We start from the raw sequence: 10,821 nt of genomic DNA, 5'->3' as shown, positions 1-10,821 counted from the left end.
AGGTGATTTAATGAAGAAACAGGCCCAAAAACATTGAGCAAGGGAAGGAACGGAGATCTGAACTCAGATCATCTAACTCAAATTAGAGTCTCTCACATCACATCACAGGACCTCAGGCCTGTTTCTTTGGGTTTTTGGGGGGGGCATGGGCAGAGCTGTTTCTTATATGTGAAGTCACTTAACCCTTCTCAGTTCTGGTGTTTCTGTCAAGTAGAGGCCCAAGTGATGACAAACACAGCCAAAGACAGGACCTGAACTGATAGGTAATTAGGGATGAACAAAAAAGGATGGCACACTCAGCAGAATCAAAGGTAAGATACTTTCAACTAAAAATATAGGAAATTAAAGAGATTTTTGAAATTGCAGTCATGATTTATCAAAATAAATAATAATAATAACTTGTTTGAAGCAAGTTCTGAAATAATATAAATATATTATCTTTTCCAGATTTTGTTTGGGACCTGTTTTCAGGCCCATTTCTCAGTTTCTATGTTAAAAAAAGAGAGAGACAGAGACTTGAACAAAGAGGCAACAAAGACCATACATTTCATTAAAAATTTTATTTTTAGAGCCCATAAATGGGCAAATTCCAAATAGTAGTAATACAGAGTATTTAAGAACACCTTAATATTTCTTTCTATCCATCTTTGTTTTCCTTTCCGTAAACAAATATACTGGATTAAAGCAACAACACTCTTAACCCCAAGTTCAATGCCTGAGTACTTTCAATATCTATTTTGAACACATAATAAAGCAGAGGCAGTTAATTTTATTTCCATTCAGAGCTTAGCAATTACTTTAGCTTCACATCATTCTGTCACAAATGATAACCAAATGGCCTAAGTAGCTAAAATCATTGAACTATTATAAGCCAAGTCAATGGTCTGTATAAAGTTAATATAAAACAATAACTAGACTGGTATACATTTGTTTTGGGCCCTACAAGAACTGTGCCAAAATAACAAACTTTAGTAAAAGATGAGGTCATTGGGCAGAGGGCTCTAAGAGGGTCATGTCATCAAAATTTTTGAGGAAAACTGTAGGTAAAAGGAAATCAGCCTAAGCAATTTTAACCAAAGAGAGGAGGAAAGGGCAGTACATTATCAGGGCTGACGACAATTAGCGAAAATACATACACCATTCCCTCACAAACTTGTTCACTACCTCAAGAGGTCAGCATCAGGCTCTCCAGGGATTGTTATTCTCCCACTAAGTTTCTTCACATGGAACATAAGCCTACATTTATGCTAACAGCAGAGTATTAGATGGCTATTTAATCTGACAGCGAACAACAGGAAAAAAAATTGTTAGGGCCAGAGTGTCTTCAGGCCATCTCAATACCCCTGAAAATAGGGGCAAAAAATGTATCATTAAGCAACAGTATTCAAAGAGCACTGTGTTATCTAATGTGATTTATAAAACAAGTAAAATTCAGTAATCCTCAATGGAAAAAATCATTAACATTTGAAAATTCGGAATGTTTTGATGCTGATTTTTTACCAAAGTGGCACTCCAAACAGTTAAGCTGGAACAAATTCCAAACTCACTCACTTGCATCACCTCAGTTTAATAATCCAATAAATGACAAAAAAGACAAACAATGAAAACAGCATCATATAGCACAGCAGCTTTGTTTGGCTCCCTCTAGATAAAATCTTCAGTTTTCCCATAGTTTTACCTAGAAATCCAGTTGTAGAATCAAATTGTGAATCCTGTGAGGAGAAAAGGAAAACAAAAGTTAGATTCTAATATCCTACATATGCGCATTTAAGTAATTGAATATACTGTTATTAGAATACATTTTTAATGTTTAATCAATTCAGGAGCCTGTTTGTAACTTGGATAATCAAGTCTGATTACTCCGTGCAAAACAGAGTAATTCTCTCAATGAATAAAAAGCTCTTTCATTATCCAATAAACATTTCTTTCAGCACCAGAGTAATTCAAAATCCCAAACTATTTAGGTCTTTCCCAATCATGTGAATTAAAAAAACATTAACAATAAAGGTATGTAGTTTGTCTATTATCATACAGGTGTTTTCTGTTTTTGTTGGGGCACTGCTCCTCCAGGTCAAATGGTTGGTGAATTCAGTACAATAATTCATCCAAAATTTAATATGGTTAGCAGTTAAATGTACTTTACTTTTAAGATCCTTTTATTTAGATGGCTGACCTTGAAGTACAGTAGAGTCTATTAAAAGTTAAGAGAATATCATGGTTAAGACTATAAATATGGATGGGGAAAACTACCATATTAAGTCCTTAAGATGAGAGGACTAGGTGTGGATTAGAAATATTGCACTTTCACAGAAATCTCAATATCCTAAGATGTAAAGGCCCCAGCATAATGACAGCCTTTGCACAGCTCAGGTTCTATGGACTTCAAGCACTTTAGGTCTATAGTTCTTCACCAGGGTTATGTATCACAATGACCTGGGACACTTTCTTTTTTCACAATACGTATGTATAGGTCCTTCCCCTGAAATTCTTTATCAGTATATTTAGATTGGGAACCAGGCATAAATATTTTCAGAAAGTTCCCCCGGTGATTCTAATGTACAACCTCCATATGAACGTTGCTTTCAATGCCATATTCATTTTTTAATGCCATATTCATTTTTGAATAAAACAATTTTAAAAGCAAGTGGAGAAACTAGGGAAGGTCCAGAGAAGTGACATCCAAAATAAACATTCAGGAATGGAAAGAGGCTCTACAAGAAAAGATATATGTTGCTGAGCTTACTGAGACTTGAGATAAAAGGCTCTGGGATGTTACTATGTTCAAATCTTATTGATTTGTTCAGAAGTGATCCTTAGGAGATCAAGCAAAAGAAATGGGCTCACATTAAGTGAAAGACATTCAGCTGGTTGGATATGAAGTGGTTTTTGATTACTTGGTAGTCTGTATCCATTGAGATCTCCAAGAACACTCAAAACAGTCATTTGTCCTGAGTCTTTAACAGTGTTTCTAAATACAAGATGAAAGATTCAGTGGCTTCTACCTCATCCTCCCACTTGTGTTAGGCAAGATGAAAAATGGGAAAATAAATAAACTTATTATTTCAAAGCAATGAGATACAAAAGGGCAGGAATCCAGGACTTATAATTTCTAATTTCAAAATGGATAAAAGTTAAAATGATTAACATACTAAAATTGAGAATATTAGATCAAATTTCTTCAATTTAAAGTCAGAACCACTTACCATTTCAGCTAATAATTTATTTTGATGTTTAACCTCATGGCCTATTTCAATGGAAAGCTATTTAAAAAAAAGCACATACATTATTACTCATATGAAGGTATTTAAGTGTCATAAAGTAAAAATAATACCACTCTAAGCATACTCATTTTCTCAAATAAAACTGTCTTCTAAAAATATAAAATACATATACTTTCTTCTGATATTTTTCCCACTGACATTAAAGGAAAACAAATTTAGAATTTCTACTCCTTCCCAACTATGGATATTGTCTCCCTGCTCTTCATTTTGATTTCATCTTAATACTCAATTCCATCTTTTAATTTTGGTACATACTTCTCTCTGAATCTCTTAGCCTTGCATGCTTTTTTCTTCCTCTCTTTATATTTATACAACATCATTTATCTGTATATTTTCTTCTTTACTTTTTTTTTTTTTAAGATTTTATTTATTTATCTGAGATAGAGAGAGCAGGGGCAGGGGAGCAACGGGAGAGGGAGAAGCAGGCTCCCCGCTGAGCAAGGAGCCCGACGACGTGGGGCTCAATCCCAGGACCCTGGGATCATGGCCTGAACTGAAGGCAGACGCTAAACTGACTGAGCCACCCAGTCGCCCCCCTCTTTATGTTTAAAAAGATATATACAAGTACCCATCTTACCAATTCAAATCTACATTAAGTATTTAATATTTTTTTAATGAAGTGGGACATTACTTTGAATATATGCCTAAATTGGTTATTTAGATTCTAAAGGTATTTTTCTTTAAAATATGATAATAAGGGCGCCTGGGTGGTTCAGGTGGTTAAACGTCTGCCTTTGGCTCAGGTCATGATCCCAGGGTCCTGGGATCGAGCCCCATGTCAGACTCTCTGCTCAGAGGAGAGCCTGCTTCCCTCTCCCTCTGCCTGCCGCTCCCCCTGCTTGTGCATGCACACACTCGCTCTCTGTCAAATAAATAAAAATCTTTAAATAAAAAGAAAAGAAAATATGATAATAAATTGGAAAAAAATTTATTAAGTTATTGTTACCTCCACCCTGAGCTATACAGAAAGAGGCTGAGCCTAAAAGAAATGCTATTTATGTGGTTATGGCTGCTATTCAGACCAAAACCTATTTAATACTTTATATGACGAATTCATCAAAGGCTTTACTTCCAAGATATTTGGGTAAATTACAAGCAACAAATGAAAATCTTGGCAAACCACTGCAAAAATTGTTCTCAACTTATCTTGTGGTGTAAAGTATATGGGGTGATACTGACACAAAACTGTACTAGAATTCTATAGATCAGAACATGAGCTTTTTTCCCCAATTTAATAATTCAGAGATGACAAAGCAACTATAAAGCTAAATAGCCCAAATCACCTAACTACTTTCTACAACTGTCATTCATGCCAAGGAAAGAAATTTCCAGGGGAAAAAAAGCTTTCTTCTAACAAGGAGCCTAAATTATCAATGTTGGAGTTTAAAAAACAAAAAAATGAAGAACATTTAATTCTTAATTCCCTCTAAATGTTGATTTTCTAAATTGTAACATTATACAGTATTACTTAGTTCACTGATCAACTCCTTTTGATTTAATATGACTTTGAAAACAATACTCGTTTCAGAATGTAATAGTCTCCAGGCTGAATGCAATTCTATTTTCCAAAGACTAATGAAATACCAATTAAGTTTTGGCAACATGAGCTTCTACTGAATGCTCTATTAGTGTATAGTGTGTTTAATGTAATATAGAATCAATCACATACGCTGTTAAAATCACCTTTTTGTAATTCCTTTATTTGATACATATTAAGCTCAATACCACCAATAAGGAATTATGCTTAGGTGCTGTGTAAAAGATAAAAATAAATACAGTAGAAAACCCTACATTCTGGTAAATTTCTTTTACATACAAATAATTCCAATGCAGATCCCTATGCGATACATGCTAGAGAAATGGTACAAATGGTCTTATGTTCACATGGAAAAAAAGTTACTTTTGATGTGGTAATCAGGTAAAGGTTTCAAGAAGGAAGGAGTGCAGTGAAGTGGAGCCTTTACTATGGGCAAGCCTTCAGTGAATATAAGGAGGGAGAGGACGCTGCTAAGGCAAAGGATAGCAGGATCAAAGATATGGGAGTGCAAGGAGACAGCCAGCATACACACAACAGAGACTACTCTAATCTGTCTGGCAGAAAACATATACACATTCCAGGAGTGCAGAGCATAAGGTCTGAAAAGCTGTGGACAATCTTTGAAGGACTTATCTGATCAAGCTACAGAGTGTGAATATCATTCTTACATCATGGGAAGACACTGGAGACTTCTGGGAGCATATGATGTAATTTAAAAAACACTCCAAAAAGATGGCTGTGGTGACAGTATGTAGCTCAGAATAGAACGTGCAAAAAACAAGGAACAAACAGGTGAAGAGGCTCCCTCAGTAGTTCACCTGAGAAAACCAGGGGATAGTATCCGAAATAGAAAAGTAGAAACAGGGGCGCCTGGGTGGCTCAGTCGTTAAGCGTCTGCCTTCGGCTCAGGTCATGATCCCGGGGTCCTGGGATCGAGCCCCACGTCAGGCTCCCTGCTCTGTGGGAAGCCTGCTTCTCCCTCTCCCACTCCCCCCGCTTGTGTTCCCTCTCTTGCTGTCTCTGTCAAATAAATAAATAAAAAATCTTTAAAAAAGAAAGAAAGAAAAGTAGAAACAGAAAGAAAGAAGCACAAAACTCAAGTGACTGACATGAGGTACAAAGGTAGAAACATGAAACACTGAGATGTGTAGCTCAGAATACAAGAAGAAGAAAAGTCAGGAAAAGAGCTGCTTGGGGCAGAAGATGGACTGCTCTGAGACATTACTACAGACAACACACAGTAGACAACATACAGTACTGTAGATTTACCCACAAAAAAACAGTGGAAGCTTAAAAAAAATAAATGTACCATATGTTTTGATTGGCCACATTTTCTAATCTTCTACTCAAATCATGTTTAAATTTTGAGTGCATTTTGACCTTGCTGAACAAGACACAACTTGGGTAACTGAATTCCTTAGTATGATGCCAATAACATAAACAGTTTATAAGTATGTAATACATATGTACATAAATACATAAATTTGACAGTATATAACATCTGTTAAATACTTACAGATTTTATAGCAGTTACTTTGCTTCTCAGACTTTCAGTGAGTCTCTCGTTTTCTTCTTCACAGGCACTATAGCCACTGTTAGCATAGCCATAGTTCCCATAGTTGCCAGGAGGTGCTCCTTCACCTGCAAGGATCAGTCACAGTATAGTTGTAGCAAAAAACAAGCCACTTTTGAAACCTTGACAGGAAAGAACCAAAAAAGACCCCTGGAGGGCGTTGCAGACCACGTATGTCTGTAATATTCACACTTCAAAGGAATTTTTAAAAATTAATAACCAAATAGAGATCAGAGCAATTCTTTCTAATGCCCTCTTTTACACAAAGAATGTTCAATTCATTTTTATACTTACTTACTGCTTATTGATTGCCCACAAGACACTAAAATAGGCACCGATATACAAGGATATTCAGGATACATTCCCTGTTCCCTAGAAGTACAAATTTTAAAAAAGGATCTAAAAGTAGTAGCGTCAACTATCTATTGAAGAAGACTGGCTATGAAGGAAAAGGGAGAAAGAGGATAAACATAGCAGGAGGGAGCTCATGGCAAAGGGGGGTCCTTTACTGGTATCTCTTTCTTTTAAATAGAAGAGAGCTGGAATAACTTATGGAGAACATTAGCTGAGAGTTAGAGGGACATGCATTCATTCAACAAATATTTCAGAAACTCCTATGTGTCACATCCATTTCTCTTTCTAGGTACTACTGTTGGGAGCTTATCTTCTAGGGAACTGCACTGAGAATACATAGTCCCAGCTACTGCCTCATAAAGTACTTGGTATTTATCAGGCAATCAAACAGGTGGAGTGAGCCTTGGAGAGTGAATCTGTATATAAATGTGCTAGAGGACTGAGACAGGAAAGCATAGTTGAGGGTGTTGTTTAACCACTTTTTTTAAAAAAAACAATTGATACCATCAATTTTCTCATAAAGGAAGAGATAAGACTGTCTTTAAGGAAGGGTATCATTTGGAAAAAGCAATAAAGAGAATAATGGGGGAAAATGACTAGGACTACATGGGTCCTAGGGGGATAAAATGATCCTGGCTGAGGCAACATACTGTGGTGGTGTCAATCCTCCTGGATGTGTGATTTTTCTGAAGAAGTTCTCATCAGCAGAGTTAGCCTGTGAGAATCTGGATGGTTGGATTGATCAGGAGTTTGATCAAGAGGTTTACAGCGTCGGGGCTGAAGAAAAGAGCCCCAAGAGGCTGAGATCGCTTGCCAAAAGAGAAGGTAAAATATATGGAATGTGGGGACTGCAATGGACAGGGATAGAAGCAGTTTCAATGGAGAAATGAGGGAAAGGAATGATACAGGGACTAGGTCTTTGTAAACTCAAAGAGTAGATGAAGCAACAGGGACAGTGAAAGATGGAAGGACAGGAAGTAGCAGTCAGTGCTGGTAGTTGAAGATGGTTGAGGTGTAAATAGGAAGCTCTTTCAAGACATGGCACAAACCTCACTTTCTCTTAAAGGCAAAACTCCCTCTGATTTCTTACAGCTCTTACTGTACACAATAATATCACACTCTAGATGATACTATAAGGGCAGAAACTAAATTTGTTTCACTCATGGCTGTATATCCCCCACAAAGTATACACACACAAACACACACAAAGTAAGGCACACTCAATAAATACTGGTAAATGAATTAATAAATAGAATCTGACTTCACTGTTTCAACTTTGAATGTGCCTGCCTTTGCCAAGAACGGAATCATAAACTTCTTTGAGGGCAGAGACAGTGTCTCATACTTCTTCTATATCCCCTGTACCTAATGACTATATACAGCAGACACTTAAGACAATTCCCACCACTACAAAAACCACAACAAAATGTTAAACAGGTATGTTCCGGAAGTTGCATTCCTCAAATTTTCCCTCAGTTGCTGATACACTATCCATAAAACTCCAAATATAGTATGAAAAGTTGTAGGAAAGCTAGTGAATGCCAAAGATCATCCTCAGTCTTTATCCATTTAGACAAATGCTACTTCTTTAGGGTAGTTTCTATCAATAACTGAGCCAAGTCATTTAGAGATTCATGGGAAGTGTGCCACATGAACATCTTCAGTTTATTTGTCCCAAGTTTAAAATTCCAGGTCAATACAATCTGGTACTTGAAAAAAAAAAAAAAATCCAGAATAAAAAAAATCACATTATACCAATGTAAATGATAGCAAAAGACACTTAAGCAAGCATCTCTCCACTCAACTACAAGGGAGCTTCCGGGGGGGCGGGGGTGGGTGGAGAAGGAGGCTCTATCCTAGAGATTCTAATATAATTAGTCTGGGCTGCAGTCCAGGTATCAGTGCCTTAAAAGCTCTCCAGGTGATTCTAATGTACAGTCAGGGCTGAGAACCACAGCTTCTCAAGTCCCTTTTCTGCAATTTATCATGGCACACTGCTGCACCAAAACATTCAAGGGAGCCAAAGGGCCTATTAATGAGATCTAAACTCCTTGGCCTGGCACTCAAAGTATCTCCTCAATGGGGTTCTGGTTCCATGTCTCCTACTTTAATCACACTGGCTTAATAATAATCCCTTATACACACCATTCCTAATTCTAGTCCTACAACTTTTCGGGGGTACGAGGAGGGGGGGGATGTCTTGCTTCCAACTGGAACTTGCCTCTCTCACCCTCCATTAATCAAGCTCTGGTTCGAGTTTTTATGTCTCTACAAAGTAAGCAATGCTCTCTCTCTGAAATCCCTGCGACACTAGCTGTATAACTTATTTGCTATTTGTATGTGCAACTATCACCTTGTACTATGTTCCTACTCACCAACTAGACTGGAAGCTGTGGGAGCACAAACAGGGCCACAATCAATTGTATACCTAGAGCTAACTTTAAGTACACAATAAATGTTTGTTATCATTCATAGCGATAAAAAGAAAAAAACATTTAGGCATATAAAACTAAACTGCTCTATATTATTTTTTTCTCTACAATTTACTTGGCCAAGTATTCATAAAAGTTTTATTTTTCAAAAGCTCTTTCTCATACTACAATTTTTAAATCAATGAGCAAGTCTAAAGTTACTGGCAACTTTCACCAACTTTAAATACCTGACACTTTTGAAAAACTTTTTTATTCCTTTTTCCATTTAATTGTAACCACTGAAAAAGGTAACATTACCTTTTTTCAAATACCCCACTTATTTTCTCAGGTATGCTGTACGCTGATTTAGCAGGGTTTTTTTTCTTTTCTTTTTAAAAATAGTCTCTTAATAGAGAGCTTCAAAACCCAGAAAATGCTGTTTTATTAGCTGTACGTTATAATGGCCCCTTCAAAGTCCTTGTGCTTGGTGAACCTGTTTCCTAAGTTTTCACAGTGGAACAAGACTTAGATAAAAAATGTTCTGGGTTTAATGGCCTTTGACCCCCATGTTACATACTACAGCCTTTAACAATAACGACAGGTACATTTACCTTTGCAATTCACTGTTACCAGATTAATATGATTGCTATTAGTATGCTTCGCATGCAACATTCATTCTTCAAATTTTGCTTCTGAAAAAACTAACATCCAGGACGAGTGGAGTACGAGACACCGAAGCCAGACTTGAGGAAACTCAGGAGGTTTCGTAATCACTCTCTGACAGTCGATAACACTAAAAAACTTGGTAGTTCAGTTGGCACCTGTACATACCCCACCCCCATTCCCCCACTACTCTATAAACCTGCCATTCAAACTTGGGACTGAACCAAACTAAAGGAAACCCCTAAGATCTGGTACAAATGGTGTGTTTCTACTTGGTTCCGCCTCCAAAGACCCCTCCATACATCCTGCTTTCTGGCCCAGATTCCAGTGACGTAAGACTAGTCCGATTTCCTTCCGCGTCCCCGCGCCCAGCACGGCCGGTTCTGGGGCCCCCGAACTTCGAACCTCAGCCCTCTTCTTACCCAGGCCTGCACGCCTCATCCTGCCAGAGTAGGGAAGAAAAAAGCAGATGGAGGGGTGGGTAGGAAGGGGCCAGGGTCCGCCGGACAGCGTCCTCAGTACCAGGGCCCAGAGAAACACCAACTTCTCTCCCCAAAGCGCCACGACATCACTAGAGTCTAAACATCGCGCCGGCTGATGGCGTCACCCAGACACTTATTGCTGCCTTGCGAGGCGGCTTGAATCGCATTCTGGGAAATGTAGTTCACCGTCGACGCAGGCAGTGAGACCGGGGCGTGGCGTGAACGCGGCTCCCGGAGCGGGCGGGGCTTCCGGAGAGGGGCGGGTGCTGTGGGGGCTCGGACTCAGGGTTTCTGGACGTTGGGTCTTCGCCGCTGGGCCTGCGGCAACCTGGACCTTACTCTCAGTGTGTCGCCCCCCCACCCCCGAGTTTAACCCCGTAGGTCTGCCCTTCTCAGACTTTGAGAGGTTGGTTGACTAATCTTTCCTGATTCCTCCTCTTACTTCCTCTGACATCTAGAGTCAGTTCAGGGAAAGTCCAGGAAAACTTTATCCAAGTTTCTGATCTCACACATAAGTCAT

General features: G+C 38.4%; 1 protein-coding gene across 1 annotated transcript; it reads right to left on the bottom strand.

Moving 5' to 3' along the window:
• Positions 1–545: 545 nt before the first annotated feature.
• BET1 (Bet1 golgi vesicular membrane trafficking protein) lies at positions 546–10,465 on the bottom strand. The gene is made up of 4 exons (XM_081800526.1): positions 10,242–10,465; positions 6,335–6,459; positions 3,204–3,260; positions 546–1,712 (listed from the first exon to the last, which is right to left on the bottom strand). The coding sequence occupies exons 1-4, from the start codon at positions 10,258–10,260 to the stop codon at positions 1,557–1,559; spliced, it is 357 nt and encodes a 118-aa protein (XP_081656652.1). The 5' UTR covers positions 10,261–10,465; the 3' UTR covers positions 546–1,556.
• Between the last annotated feature and the right edge of the window lie 356 nt (positions 10,466–10,821).

The sequence above is a fragment of the Leptonychotes weddellii genome, chromosome 12 (genome assembly GCF_054177405.1).
Source record: "Leptonychotes weddellii isolate Sample4059 chromosome 12, ASM5417740v2, whole genome shotgun sequence".
In the NCBI taxonomy this organism is placed as follows: domain Eukaryota; kingdom Metazoa; phylum Chordata; class Mammalia; order Carnivora; family Phocidae; genus Leptonychotes; species Leptonychotes weddellii.
Note: the sequence above shows the minus strand (reverse complement) of the source record. Positions and strands in the feature narration are given on the sequence as shown.

Coding starts and splice junctions, on each gene's coding strand:
- BET1 (XM_081800526.1), bottom strand. Junction 3,261..6,334: donor AAGTAACTGCTATAAAATCT/GTAAGTATTTAA, acceptor TTTTTTAAATAG/CTTTCCATTGAAATAGGCCA. Junction 1,713..3,203: donor ATAAATTATTAGCTGAAATG/GTAAGTGGTTCT, acceptor TTCTCCTCACAG/GATTCACAATTTGATTCTAC.